This window comes from Macaca nemestrina, chromosome 13, assembly GCF_043159975.1.
Source record: "Macaca nemestrina isolate mMacNem1 chromosome 13, mMacNem.hap1, whole genome shotgun sequence".
Classification (NCBI taxonomy): domain Eukaryota; kingdom Metazoa; phylum Chordata; class Mammalia; order Primates; family Cercopithecidae; genus Macaca; species Macaca nemestrina.
This window is the reverse complement of record NC_092137.1, coordinates 107,974,805-107,989,035: the sequence shown is the minus strand read 5'-3', so window position 1 is coordinate 107,989,035 and position 14,231 is coordinate 107,974,805. Positions and strand designations below refer to the sequence as shown.

At 58.0% G+C, this 14,231-nt stretch overlaps 1 protein-coding gene across 1 annotated transcript in view; it reads right to left on the bottom strand.

The window, feature by feature from the left end:
- LOC105472039 (uncharacterized) overlaps nucleotides 1-5,657 on the bottom strand; it is a 40,156-nt gene extending 34,499 nt beyond the window's left edge. The window contains exons 1-8 of the mRNA XM_071076114.1: nucleotides 5,620-5,657; nucleotides 4,795-4,931; nucleotides 4,338-4,463; nucleotides 4,054-4,224; nucleotides 3,723-3,947; nucleotides 2,815-2,941; nucleotides 1,859-2,058; nucleotides 1,094-1,306 (exon numbers count right to left, since the gene is read on the bottom strand). Of these exons, the coding sequence (XP_070932215.1) occupies nucleotides 1,094-1,306; nucleotides 1,859-2,058; nucleotides 2,815-2,941; nucleotides 3,723-3,947; nucleotides 4,054-4,224; nucleotides 4,338-4,463; nucleotides 4,795-4,931; nucleotides 5,620-5,657 (1,237 nt within the window). The remainder of the gene's footprint in view (nucleotides 1-1,093; nucleotides 1,307-1,858; nucleotides 2,059-2,814; nucleotides 2,942-3,722; nucleotides 3,948-4,053; nucleotides 4,225-4,337; nucleotides 4,464-4,794; nucleotides 4,932-5,619) is intronic.
- Between the last annotated feature and the right edge of the window lie 8,574 nt (nucleotides 5,658-14,231).

The window sequence follows — 14,231 nt, the reverse complement described above, 5'->3', positions numbered from 1 at the left end:
TTGTTACGAACCCACCAGTGAAATGTAATTTAGACACAACCACCTCTGGGACCCACTTTACTCAGCCCCTGGTCTCCAGGTAAATGGAGGGATTACAAGATTCAGGGGTTGGTCACCTCAGAGATAGAATGCCTCAGCTGGAAGATAAGAAAGGACGGCAGAATCCCTGGACACCTCAAATCACAGCATCTGAAGGTGTCATGGTATGGTGGTTGACAGCAGGAAACTGCGAGTCAGCCAGACTGGGTTCAAATCCTGGTTCTGCCACCACTAACCTTCTGATGTGAGCAAGTTATTTAAACACTCTGTGCCTCAGTTTACATACTCATAACACAGGGATCATAATGGGTACGTGATTCATAGAGTTGTCATGAGGATCACGTAAGCTGACATTACATAGCATTAGAACACGCCTGGCATGTGGTAAGCAGTCCCATTACCTTAAGAGAGGAAGCTTGCCGACACCATCAGCAGAGCTCTGAGGTCAGCCCTCAATTGGAGCCCCCATTGAGGCTAACTATGTATGACGCGTGTAACTTTTGGATTATCCATCGTAAGATTATCTGGTTACTTCTGTTTGTACAGTGGACTGCATACATATGGGTGCCACAACAAAGACCATGAGAAGACCACACCTCAAAATGGGGAGAAGTGGAGACATCAGCAGGGCTGCTGGCTCAAAGCTGGGAGCTGCGTGCAGCTCTGCCCTTGACCCTACGACCAGGGACTGACTTGGGTGAGCAGAACAAGGCTGTTCCCCGGAGAGCCATGCAGCATCGCAGCCTGTTGGACGGCCTCAGAGCGGTGCTGGCCCCATCCACCAAGCCACCTTGAGCAAGTGGCTGGGCCTGGTCTGAGCTGGTTCCCTCACACCCACCCCTTTGCCTGCTGGAGTCCTGGCATACACACTTGCTCCATCCACACACCCAACCCAGTGTGTCGGAGTCACAGAGAGGCTCCTGCCCTCACCTGCAGCTCTCCTAGAACAGCTCCACTCAGCCATAGGTGGCTCTTTCCTGAAATCTTACACCTTGGGCCCTCAAAGCTGCAGGCCCCAGACAGGGCATTAGGAGCAGGCAGACCTGACACTCACCTGGTGGAGAGAAAGCGATGCTCCCGCAGGTGAGGCAGCCCACCTGTCCGGGCAGGGCATTGAAGGTGTCCACAGGGCACAGCTGGCACTCTTCAGCTGCCCTGGCCCCGCTGCTGCTCCTGAAGGTCCCTGCTGGGCAGGGCCTTGGGCTGTGAGTCCCTGCAGGGCAGTAGTGGCCCACCGGGCAGGGATGGCCCTGGTAGCTCTCTGACCCTGGAGGAACACAGAGAGGAAATTCTGTCCCAGCCAAGGCAGGGACTGCGAGTGGGCTGGGGCTGTCCAGGGGAGAGATGTGCCCGCTGAGGGAGAGGGGGAACCTCACAGCAAATCAGGGAAGAATCTAGGCTGTGGGGACAGTGGAGGGCTCTGTACCCTGTAACCCCCTCACCTCCCACAGCCCCTTGGTCTCCCTCTCAGCCAGGTGCAGGGCAGGGTGTTGGGCACTGCGGGGTGCTGGACAGTGGCTGTCCTACTCTCCAGAGTGCCTGAGCCACTGGCTCCGACACATCCGTGTGCGTGCCGCTTTGCCCTGTGTCTGGAGGACTTTTAAACCTGATGCGGTGGCAGCTGACACTCACCTGCTGTGTGTCCCCATCCTCCTCATGTTCTTGGGTCTGTGTCTTAGGCTACTCCAGGCCTCTTGGGCTGTCCCCAGGCCCTAAGGGTCCCGCCCTGCCTGTGCCTCCACCTGCCTCACTGAGCTCCGCTCAGGGTCACCTCTAGGCTCGGTCCCCCTTCTCCCGCCCAGGCCTCCCAGGGACTCACCCCGGGGGCAGCTGAATCCAGGCGGGCAGGGCTGGCAGGGTAGGGCATCCAGGGTCCGGCTGCGGTAGGTGCCCGCTTCACAGAGGCGGCAGCACGTCTCCTCAGAGACCCTGAGGCCGGTCCCATTCAGGGCTTCGGAGCCCCCAGGGCAGGCACGAGGTTGGGCGCTGCCCGGGGGGCAGTAATGGGGAAAGACACAGCTGCAGAGACAGAGCCCGGATGGTGCATGCTGCCGGGACCTGTGTGTGTGGTGGTTTCTCCTCTCACTAGCGGGGGCCGACTGTCCCTGGCCTGGGGCCTCAGCTGCTGCGGGAGGGGGACTCTGCTACTGTCCCAGTCAGGGGTCCTGGGGTTGCCTTGTGTCTGGTGGGGCCACGCACCAAGCTGCCTTTCTGGTGGAGGATGAGCCATGCCCAGGTAGCCAGGCCGGAACTGCTCGCCCATTCCACCCTGGGCAGAGGGGTGTTGTGGAGTGGATCTGATGTCAGGGTGTTAGTCCCAGACACAGGATGGGGCTTATCAGATGAAATACTCCATGCCCAGTCCTATTTGAATTTCAGATAAACAATGAGCATGATTTTAGTAGAAGTGCACCCCCAATATTGCATGGGCCATACTTAGAGTAAAAATGTACCGTCCTTTACCTGTAAGGCAAATGTAACTAGGCGTGCTGTGGTTTTGTGGTTCCATCTGGCTGCCCCACCAGGATGAGCCTGCGCTCTGACAGGGGCATCCCAGGGCAACGTGCTTCCTCACCCCGCCTTCCCTGGGGCAGAGGCAGGGGCTGGCCCTAGCTGGGAAGCCCAAGCAGAGGGTCACCAGGGCTTGCTTGTGGGCCCTGCTCTTTGGCTGGATTTCTGAGGCATACAGGCTTGTCAGGGGGGGCCTCACATAAGGTGCTGACAGCAGTTCCAGGGCTGGGGTTGAGGCCTTGGGGGGCGGGGGAAGATGCTCACCGCTGCCCTGGGCCACTGTAGGTGGAGGAGCTGGCAGGGCAGGCGTAGCCCCTGGGGCAGAGGGGGGGCACCCCCGTCTGGGGCCCGCAGTAGGAGCCGGGCCTACAGGGGACCTCAGTCACAGCACCTGAGGAGACAGGGCCAGGGATACAGGAGAGCAGGCCACGATGTGGGCATGGTTTGGAGGACACCCCCAGACTCCCTTCATCCATCAGTGGCACTTAGAAGCAGGGAGAGGTCCAGAGCTGGAGGAGAACACAGGAGGGTGCCCAGGCTCCCCAGGTGGGGCCTGGGCAGGGAGGACAGCAGTGGGGTGAGGCCTCTGAGGTGGCGGGGAGCAGTGTGGGAACCAGGAAGCGGTGGGGAGCTTGCAGGTGAAGGGACATGGTGTGTGGTCAGGGAGGGTGACCCGTGCGGGTGGTAGTGTCATGAACGGAGATCAATGGCAGGCAGTTCCCTTGTCCTTGTGCAGCCAGAGGCTGGGGCGGGGAAGAAGGATGCATTTCATGAGGTGGAGGTAGGAGCTCTGATGAGGAGGCACAGGGCAGTGGCACTGAGGCCACAGCTCATCTGAGGGTGGCCAACAGGAGGGTGCTTTGGGTTGTGCCTTGAGCTGTGGCCAGTACTGGACACTTTGTACTGGGCATGCTATTTCTAGTTAAACCTCTGGCCGGCCTCCTTCTTGACCCAGATGGGGAGGAAGAGGTGGCTTGAAGGCACCTTGGTCTGGGGACATCCAGGTGGTGTGGATGCCACCAGAGACTGGGTGGGCCTTGTAGGGGCTGGTCAGGTGAGGCTGTGCCACATCTGTGGCCTGAGCTCAATCAGGGCTTCCTGAGGAGCCCAGGCCTGAGCCTCAGGGATGAGGGCAGGGATGGGAAGGGGCTGGGGTCATCCTGCGGCCTCACCTGCTGGGCACTCAGATCCGGCTCGGCAGGGGATGGGAAACACATTTGCAGGGCCCTGAAGCTCAGGGTCTGGGCAGCGGTAGCCGGGAGGGCAGAGCTCACAGTCTTCCTGTGCTGATGCCCCCGGCTCTGACCGAAAGGTGCCAGGTGGGCAGAGAAAGGCACCCTGGTCACCTGGACACCAGTGGCCAGGAGGACATGGGTGGTCTTCAAAGGAAGAGAGACCTAGGGGCAAAAGCATCAGGCTAAGAAGAGTTGCCCGAGGGGCTCCTGACAGCCTCTTCCCTCTCCATCCCAAGGCCCCACATCCAGCCTGCAGACAGGCTCTTACCTGGCCACGGGCAGTGGTACCCGGCGGGACAGGGGAGGCACTCCGCCTGACTCTGGCCTCCTTCAGCTGCCAGGTAGGTATGCTCAGGGCAGGCCTGGGGGGCTCCCGGGTGGGTCTCACTTCCTCCAGGACAGTAGTGACCAGAGGGGCAGGCCTGAGTGGCCGGGGTGCCTGCAGAGCAAGGGCTGCCCTCACTTTTCTCCCCAGATTCGGCTTCCCCAGGTCTCCCTCAGGAAGCAGCACATTCCGGGCTGTGCCACAGGTCCCACCGTCCCCCGCCTCACCTGCTTTGCACCAGCGCCCAGGGGGGCAAGGCCCACAGTCCTCTTTCTGCTTGGCTCCAGGGTCAGCCACCTGTGTGTGAGGTGGACAAGGAATGGGCTCTCCACTGCCCTCAGGGCAGTAAAATCCTAGAGAACAAAGGGGTGATGCTGGCTCCCGTGAAGGCAGGCAGGGGACAGTGGCAGGACTGTGGGGGACCCTGTCCAGGGCAGCCTGGGGTTGTGCTGTCCAGGAGTTGAGTGTTGGGCATTCGTCCCGGTGCACTTGCTTTTTATGTTTGTCAAATCAGCCACCATCTGAATGGCACTGGGAGCGGATTCATGTTACGTGCACACACATGTTAAATGTAGGAGGACGGGGGTGACCTGTTTTTAGTCTGTCAGTGGCAATTAAAGAACTCCATGTGCAAGTGGTCCTGTGCTGCTTTCACACCCACAGGCAAGATGTGAAGGTGGTTACCTGGCGGACACTGCTGCGCGCACAGCTGTCTCTGGGGACACGGCGTCTGGGGCTGCCTGGGACCTGACGTTCTCACTTCAGAGGCCCCCGGTGGGCAGAAGTAACCAGCAGGACATTTTCCCAACACCTGTCCACCTCTAACAGTCCAGGAGAGGGAGTAGAGTGAGAAGCCGGGAAGGAGGGGCCCATCTGAGTCCCGGAGCCTGGGCCCTGGGCTGAGGGAAGCCCCACCCGACTCGGGTTTCAGTTTTCTCTGTGCCCACAGGGAGACGTGCTTTTGCCTGTGCCCCAAGAGAACTTTGAATGGGCCCTGAGAAAAGAAAAGAACTTTTATCTGAGAAATGTGAGCCCTTTCAAATGATCAGGCCCAGAGAGGCATTAAAATGAGACAGCAATCCCGTCGACTCCCCGTTTGAGCTGTGTATTCATCTCTTGAAACTGCCTGCTATTGCCACGAACAGCTGTAACCTAACCTACTAAAGCCTCGCCAGACACTATAACCCATGCTCTACAGCTTAACAACGTCTAGCCAATCACTACTGTTTCTGCTGTAAACCAGCGAGAATTCCTGACAAACCACTTTGTACCAGCCCTCTCCCAGCATCCCCCTTTTTGCCTTTAAACGCCCGCTTGTTACAAAGGCCGGTAGAGCTCAGATCCAAGGCTACTTGGGTCTGAGTCTTCTGGGCAGCTATTCTCACTTTGGCTCAAGTAAACTCTGTAAATTATATTTTGTGGCTCAGCCTCTTCCCTTAGACGGACAGCCTGGATATACAACAGAGACAAGGCGAGGTGCGCGCAGCACAGCGGGGCCGGGAGGCTGACCCCTGGCCCGGGCCCAGCACGAGGCTCATAGCTCCCATCGTGTTCTTCCACCAGCAAGCGGCAGCTTCCCGCACATCTTTCCACCTTGGAGTATATGGAGCTCAGTGGACCAGGAGCAGGACTCAGGGCTGCCAACAGCGGACAAACCTCTCCTCCTCGAGAGCTCAGTGGCCTTGCTAGACTTGCAGTAAAAATGGGGACAGAGGGCACCAGCAGGTGCTGCACCTGCTTCCCGCACTGTTCCTGTGATGTCTGGGGCCTGCTGGGTCCCCAAGGGCTTAGTCCTAGGCTCCAAGGTAACCTGAGTCTGATCTCCAGCTCTGCAGCAGGAGAGAGCAGGCTAGACCTAGGGATGAACTTCCTGAGCCAAGGGAGACCAGCCTCCAGACAGAGCCTGAGGAATCTTCTGCTATCATCTTCTAAGCAGAAAAAAAATCTGCTTCGGAGCAGGTTCACTTCTGCCTGAAATATCAAGCAACTGTTCTGCGGATGAGTCGGACACCATCTCTGGAGTTGCAGGTGTTTGCCTTTAGCAAGTGCTGGGGACTTTCCTAGACCAGAGACCCCCGTGCTGTGGCTCCCTCTGGGTGTGGGCCCAGGGTCACTTTGAGAGTCAGGGACCCCCCCTCACCCCCCATCCAGCCCTAGAAGCTGTCAGTCTCTGTCTGACCCAGGTCCAGAGTTCTCCAGTGACTTCTACACTCCATGAGAATGTCCCTGCCATCCAGATGCGGAAGCCAGACCACACCAAGTGGACATAGGATGTTCAGGCGGAATTTGGTGCCCTCAGGCCTAGTGTCAGATCGTCCTGTTCAAAGGTACCATTTATTGTTTCTCCCAGACTGACCGATTACAAATGCTTTTCATATGGAAGACAATGTGGAAGTAGGAGAAGGAAGAACTGTCCGTGTTTCTCCTGAATGTGCATGCAGCACACCAGTGTCCCCTGGAGGCAAGAATTTTGCCTGCAAGGAGCTTCTCCAAGTTAAGGCAAGAACTGAACAGAAGTTTTCCACCTTATGCGGATCCTCCCTCAGTTTGAATGTATTTCGCTTTAAATTTTTTAAAAAATCCAGTCCTGTGCTAATTGTTCTCTCTCTCCTTTACCTGAGAGTCTGGTTTTCTCTCCCCGCTCAGGCCTGGGTGGCCAGGCAGGGCTGTGATCTCACCCCCAGGCCCCCGTGCCTGAATTAGGGCAGCCAGCCTGCTCTCCCACCCACAGTGCAAGGCCACGGGTCAGGACAAGCAGAGCAGGCTGGGGGCTGCAAGCCACTGCAGTCTGACCCGGTGGCAGGAGGTGGATGGCTCTGGGCAGTGACTGACCTGCAGTAGTGACCCGGGGGACAGACGGAACAGTCACTCTCTTCCCGGAGGCCTGATACATCCTGGAGAGTGAAGGTCCCTGGAGGACACCGTGGTGGAGACCATGTCCCTGGAGAAGGGGGGCACAATAAGTGAAGATGGACTCCGGGGGCTCAGGTCACATCAGTGCTGTGGACCGGCGACCTCCACCCGTGGTCTGACCCGCGATGGACCCCCACTGTCCCCAGCATCTCGCTGCCCCAGGAGGTGCTGGATTTTTACGCTGCTTTCTCAGGGCCAATGATATGAATGAAATCACTGCCAGGCAACTTCGGTCTTTCCCCCCGGGATAACCGTCCTTTACAAAGTGGAAGAGGACAAAACCGTGCCTACCACCTAGGGGTCATCCTAGTAGAGGATTTTCAAACAGCAGCAAAGCTGCTTTGGAGTGAGGGGCCCTGCATCTAGCCAGAGGTTCAGTAAGGTGCTTACTGTGCACTGGACCCCTGTGGGCTCTCTGGGATGGGGTGGAGCCTTGCCAGTAGGACCTCATGTAAGTGGGTCTCTCTTGGGAGCTGCCTTTAGCCCTCCTCCCTCGGGCCTGCCCTGGGACCTGCAGGGAGGGATGTGCCTGTGCCACGCCCTGCTCCTCCCACAGCTCCACCCAGCCCGCCTGACACATCTGCGGCTCTGTTCCTTGGGAGCGGGGCTTTGTCAGCCTCAGCGTTGTCTCGTTGTCTCGGTGCATGGGGCTGGCTGTGCACACTAAGTACACACTGCCGGGAAATCGGAGAAGAAAGCCCCTGACAGGGAAAAAGCTTTAAATGGCACAGCTTGATCTACTGAAAAAAAAATCTGACCAGCAAAGGAGGTAAGAAGCTGGAAGGGGAGTGTGGAGTTAGGGGAGTGAGGGAGTCCCCACTTCCCCAACAGGGCCACCCCGTTTTCCCAACTGCTCACTGGGTTCATGCGTATAGTAGCAGGGCTGACTAGTAAAACAGGGAGTCTTGGTGACAATGAACCAGCTTCCTTGAACTTGGGATGTTCTACACAATCTGGGGTAAAAGCCTCCGTTGAAAGGGGCATGTGTACCTCTAACACCATGGTCATGGGGGGAGCATGTGTGTATGTCTCCCACAGATCAAATGCTCACAAAGGCTATGTGCACCCAGCAGGAGGATTTCTCCCTAGGTTTGCCTAAGATATGACATGCATTATGAACTCTGTGGACACCTATTTGTCTGTTGCGCTGCCTGGGGACCGCATCTGTGTGTGTGAATGTGCGCATGTGCATAAAGGTGTGTGTGTGCGCACATGTATGTGTGAGCATGTGTGATTGTGGCTCATGCACAGTGTGTGCAGGGCACTTCGACAAACTCAGATGAAGAGACGAAGAGCAATAGGGTTGGGGGGAGCGGGGAGGCTTGGGCAGAGGTGAGGGGAGGCTGGAGGGGGGTACATTTTCACCTCTGGTAGTCCTGTTGTGAGCTCATGCCTGGCACACAGTAGGCAATCCATAGGGCATATATAAATGAATGAAAGGCAGGCAGGCAGGGGTGTTGGGGAGGAGGAAGAGGGCCTGGGACATGTGTGGAGTTGAGGGCTCCTGACATACCAACCGGGCAGTAGGCATGTACTGGGCAGAGCCTGGGCGTGCTGGTGCCGGGATGTGGACAGTAAAAGCCTGGTGGACACGGTAGGCAGGCGTCCGAGCCCAAGGAGGGCTGGTAGTGCCCTCGGTGGCACAGGGTGGGCCAGGCAGTCCCTGGCTGGCAGAAGTGACCCTGAGCATTGGACACAAAGTGGCATCTCTGAGGCCAAGGATGGATGTGGTCAGGGTGCCAGCCACTGAGATGGTCAGTGCAGCGTCCTTCCTTCCTGCTGGTTCAGGTCTCAGGGAATGGAGGGGCAGGTGGCCTGGAGGTTGGGTGGGGCAGTGGGGAAAGGATGGGGAATGGGAAATGGGGGTGTTGGAGTCCCTCCCTCGAGGCACTGAGGGCTGGTCTGATGCCCACAGTTGGGAAGCTGAGCTCCAGCCTCAAGTCCGTGGCTGGACTCCCAGCCTCTCAGGGCCCTGGGGACTGAGCTCCCTCCTGAAGCTCCCGGGAGGTACCTGAGGGCAAGGGAGAGCCTTCAGGCTGTAGGCCCCGGGGTCCAAGGGGCACTCAGAGTCAGTCTCACAGGACCCAGTGGACAAGTTGAGGCCCAGCCTTGGGCAGAAGGAGCCAGCGGGGCAGGGCTCACAGCTGCCCTGGGAGGTGGCGCCTGGATGGGGGTGGTGGTAGTTCATGGGCTCTGTGTCTCTCTGAAATTGCAACCCCGGAGGGACACGCCCTTCTTCCCTGCGGGCTCACTGCTGTGCCCTGGAGCTAGAACAGAAGGCACTGCGGGTCCAGGGTACAGGCTGTGGGCGGAGCAGTGGCCCTGTCCTGGGGGAGAGGTCTCCCCTCCACAGCTCAGCCTGAGTGTCCCCTGGGGAACACAGCCACAGGGGGTCCCGGTTGCACTGTTTGTGTCGATGGGTCCAGTCAGGGACAAAGCTCTGAACACCACACTGGGGACACGTGGCTGGGCGGGGAGATTGGGCCCAGGACAGACGCTCACCTGGGCTGCTCCTTGTCCCCACGGGGCATGGAACCGGGAGCAGCGTCCCCTGTGGGCAGTAGTGGCCTCCGGGGCAGGGTCCGTTGAGGGAAAAGGACCTTCTCTGGGGCGTGGGGCTGGCAGAGCCCCCCTCGCAGTAGTAACCAGCTGAGTAGGGCCCTTGGATACGGAGGGGTGTATACAGGGATTTCAGGGCAGAAGTCTCCCCAGCTTGTATTTCAACCTGCCTGACTGTGGGAGGCCCAGGTCTTGCCCCTGCAGTGAGTCCCTGCCTCTGGTTGCTGTCCCTAAACCTGGAGAGGCACAGAAATTAAGGAAGAAAGCAAAGGCGAAGCAAGGAGCTGCAGAGCCGCCTCGGTGTCTGGGGCCTGGTGCCCACAGCCTGCAGCTGGCGGTGTCCACACAGCTCTGGCATCGGTGTTGGCAAGGATGCCAGCAGTGTGAGGAGTGACAACTGGGGGTGACAGCGGTGGGCACTGTCCAAGCCAGTCCGAGCTCCTGACAGCAATGAGTTCACTCTACACAGTAGCTGCAGGAGGTGAGTGCTACTGTCAGCTCAGTTCATAGGCAGGAGACCGAGGCCCAAGAGGGCAAGGGCTTCATCTAGCATCACACCAACACTAAGCTCCGAGTGAGGCTGGCGTGGCTCAGTGGCCCTGCTCTTGGCTGTGAGGCTGAGACCTCTTAGGGAAGGAGCAGGAAATGGCATGAGGGGGTGGGTGGGCCAGCCGCAGGCCTGTGCTGCAGCCCTGTGGAGGAGCTGGACATTCGGGACCCCTGAGACCCTGAAGCAAGGATTCAGGGCATTGGTTTTGAGTTCTGTGTGATGCTGCAAGCCTGCTCTCTGTTCCTGACACCTCACTAGTCTTTGCAGCACCAAGCCGCCTCCTGCAGGAGTCCTGATGGTCCTGTTCTCGCCTCAGCTAGCAGGCTATGCCATGGGGCCAGTCCCCTGGCTACCCGGTCAGTTCCCAGGACACACACTGTGTGGGCATGGGTACCTACCCTCAGGCTGCCCATTGCCCTCTCCCGGGCAGTACGTCCCTGCAGGGCAGGGCTGGCAGGCCCCAGGGGATACAGCACCCTCCCGCCGGCTCAGGGTTCCCTCCGGGCAGGGGCGGGCAGAGGATGTCCTGGCTGGGCAATAGTGACCTGCAGAAAAGACCAGGGTGAGCGCCAAAGTCCCAATCCCATGGCTGCCTGGCACTCTACAGCCTCCCATCCTTTATGGAAGAGAAATTAGTGCAGCCCTGAGGGTGCAGAGGCCACAGCCAGAGGGCCTGAAGGGGATGCTGGTCCAGAATCCGGGCCAGTGGGGTGGAGTCTGTGTCGGGGCAGCTGAGGTGTGGGTGTGACAGTGAGTGTGTGTGTGAGCAAGTGTGAGTGGAATGTGAGCAAATGTGAGTGGAGTGTGTGTGCAAGTGAGTGTGAGTGTGACGGGGTGTGCGTGTAATGGTGTGAGTGAAGTGGACGTCACAGTGAGTTTGAGAAATGTGAATGTGTGTGAGCATGCCTGCGTACATGAGTGTGTGCACATGAGCACATGTTTGTGTCTGTGTGTGCACAGGCTGTTCCTTAGGGAGAGGTGGGCCCAGGGCAGGTGTGGTCTGGCTCTGCAGGGCTGAGAGGGAAACAGCTTCTTGTCCTGGAGAAAATGAGGCCATGTGTCCCTGTCACCCCTGCACTGCCCTGGAGCCCCACAGGCACCACCAGGTGCCCCAGAGGTGACCTGGAGTCTCAAACCAGATCAGCCACAGTCCCCTCTGGGGATGTTCCTGCTGGGATGGGGCGTCCACAGGCACCAGGCACCATGGTCCCACTTGCAGATGGGTTTGGTCTGCCCAGGGGTGCAGTGCCTTCCAGCCAGGGAGGAGCCGACCCCAACACCCAGCCTCTCAGGACAGGAGAGTACAGTTCAGGAGGCTGCCTGGCCGTGTCCGGTGTGTTCCTTCCTTACCCCTGCACAGCCACACGCTGGGGACAGCTGAGCAGTGCCTGTCACAGACCGTGTAGGGCAGGGGCTGGCAAGTCCCCAGACATTGGGGCCCCCCAACACCCTTCTCCCGACGACCTCCCTCTGTCACATGATAAGCCCATTTCATAGGTGGGTCAGCAGGGGCAGCACAGGGTGAGGCGACACTCAACACCCAGCATGGCACTCTGGACAGACCTGAGCTCAGGGAGCCCGGGGTGCGAGATGCCAATGTTCTTTGCCCTGGAGAGCCAGGGCAAGGTGGCCTGAGGATGTTACCTTTGGGGCAGATGGTGGGCTCCACGGTGGCAGCCTGGTGGCAGTAGGTGCCCTCTGGGCAGGGCAGGCACATGGCAGCCTCAGGCAGAGGGCTGAAGGTGCCAGGCTCACATGGCAGCTCCCTGTGGGCCCCTGGGGGACAATGGAAGCCAGGGGGACATGTGTATCCATGGGTTCCATTGGAGGGTGAGGGGACAGCGCTGCCCTCTCGGCAGATGTACCTGGGGGAGACAGAACTGTGGCTGAAGTCCTTCAGCTGCCGGCCGGGCTGTTTGGAGCCCTGGATATCAGGCTGTGCTGCGGGGACAGCAAGTGTGGCCACAGCCGAGGGTCAGCGGCTGAGCTGGGCCATCCCTAGGACCAGAGGGCGCTGCAAATGCAGCAGGAATTCTCTGATTCATCAACCTTAAAACATGCTTCTGTCCCTTAAAACGTGCTTCTTTCCATGGGAAGCTAAGTAGTAGGGGCCTCAGGAAAACAGTCCTGGAAAATGTCTGGCATTTCCCAGAACAAGGACGGCTCCCATCCCCAAACTGTCTCTGTTCTCAGGACCCCTGAGCAGATGAGGCAGGTCGTCCAGCACACAGGATCCGGCTGGAGCCTCTGGTGGTCATGGCTAGTCTCCAGCCCTCTGGACAACGAGGGAAAATGCACTTATTGGGAGCCTTGGATGGATGTTGGCAGAGGATGTTGGCCAACGGGGTGAAGACCAAGGCCTAGCAGGGGATGTGAAGGGAGTGCAGGCGCCCTGAGGAGGAGGGAGACCTTAGGGCTGTTCCAGCACACCCAGGGCTCCTTGGACCGCAGGTCAGTGCTGGGCAGCCTGTGAGGGTGTGTCCTGTTCAGCCCTATGTCTGGGGATGGAACGTCTGAGGCCTGCAAGCAGCGAGAGAGTCACCTGGCCTGTGCTCCCCAGAGGGGCTGCGGAGAGACCACGGGAATTTAGGACGTGTTTGTGACCTGGAGGCCCTGGCAGGCTCTGGCCTGTGCTGGGGACCCTCCCGCCTCCTCTTCCTGAGGAGCTCAGGACCAGCACCCCCTTACCCTGCATCGCAAAGCCCTGCCTCCAGGGTGCTGGTCAGCCCCGGCCGGCTACAGTAGCGCCCTGGGGGACATGGTTGGCACTGGTCCTTGCTGCCCAGGCCTGGAACGGAGGAGTAAAACCCAGGAGGACAAGGCACTGGAGAGCTTGTTCCTTTGGGGCAGAAGAAGCCAGGGGGGCAGATGTCATTCCCAGAGAGTCCTGGGGCGTCCACCTGTGCAGGAGAGAAGCAAGAAAGGACTTCAATCAGGGCCCCTGTCTCTGCTGCATATACTAGGGGTGGGACCTAAAGGAGAAACCGGGACCAGCGTCTATTTGGATGCTACATTGCAATTAAGATTACATGTGGGCTGGGTGTGGTGGCTCACATCTGTAACCCCTGTACTTTGGGAGGCTGAGGCAGAAGAATCTCTTGAGCCAAGCGTTTTGAGAACAGCCTGGACAACACTCTTGTTTCCTGAAGAGATTTAGTCCCTTCAGGAAATAAAAAGGCTAGCTAGGTTTCAACCATTGGGGAAGACAGTGGCAATTCCTTAAGGATCTAGACTAGAAGTACTATTTGACCCAGCAATCCCATTACTGGGTATATACCCTAAGGATGATAAATCATGCTACTATAAAGACACAAGCACATGTATGTTTATTGTGACACTATTCACAATAGCAAAGACTTGGAACCAACCCAAACGTCCATCAATGATAGACTGAATTAAGAAAAGATGGCATATATACACAATGGAATACTATGCAGCTATAAAAAAGGATGAGTTTGTGTCCTTTGCAGGGACGTGGATGGAGCAGGAAAGCATCATTCTCAGCAAACTATCACAAGGACAGAAAACCAAACACCACATGTTCTCACTCATAGGTGGGAGCTGAACAACAAGAACACATGGATACAGGGAGGGGAACATCACACACCAGGGCCTATTGGGGAGTGGGGGCTGGGGGAGGGATAGCATTAGGAGAAATACCTAATGTAAATGATGAGTTGATGGGTGCAGCACACCAACATGGCACATGTATACATATGTAACAAACCTGCACGTTGTGCACACGTACCCTAGAACTTAAAGTTTAAAAAACAAGGCTGGGCGTGGTGGCTCACGCCTGTAATCCCAGCCCTTTGGGAGGCTGAGGCAGGTGGATCACGAGTTCAGGAGATCGAGACCATCCTGGTTAACATGATGAAACCCCGTCTCTACTAAAAATACACACATACACACACAAAATTAGCTGGGCGTGGTGGCGGGCGCCTGTAGTCCCAGCAGGAGGCTGAGGCAGGAGAATGGTGTGAACCCGGGAGGCGGAGCTTTCAATGAGCCAAGATCACGCCACTGCACTCCAGCGTGGGCGACAGAGCAACACTCAGTCTCAAAAAAAAAAAAAAAAAGTTACAAAAGTTAGCTGAGT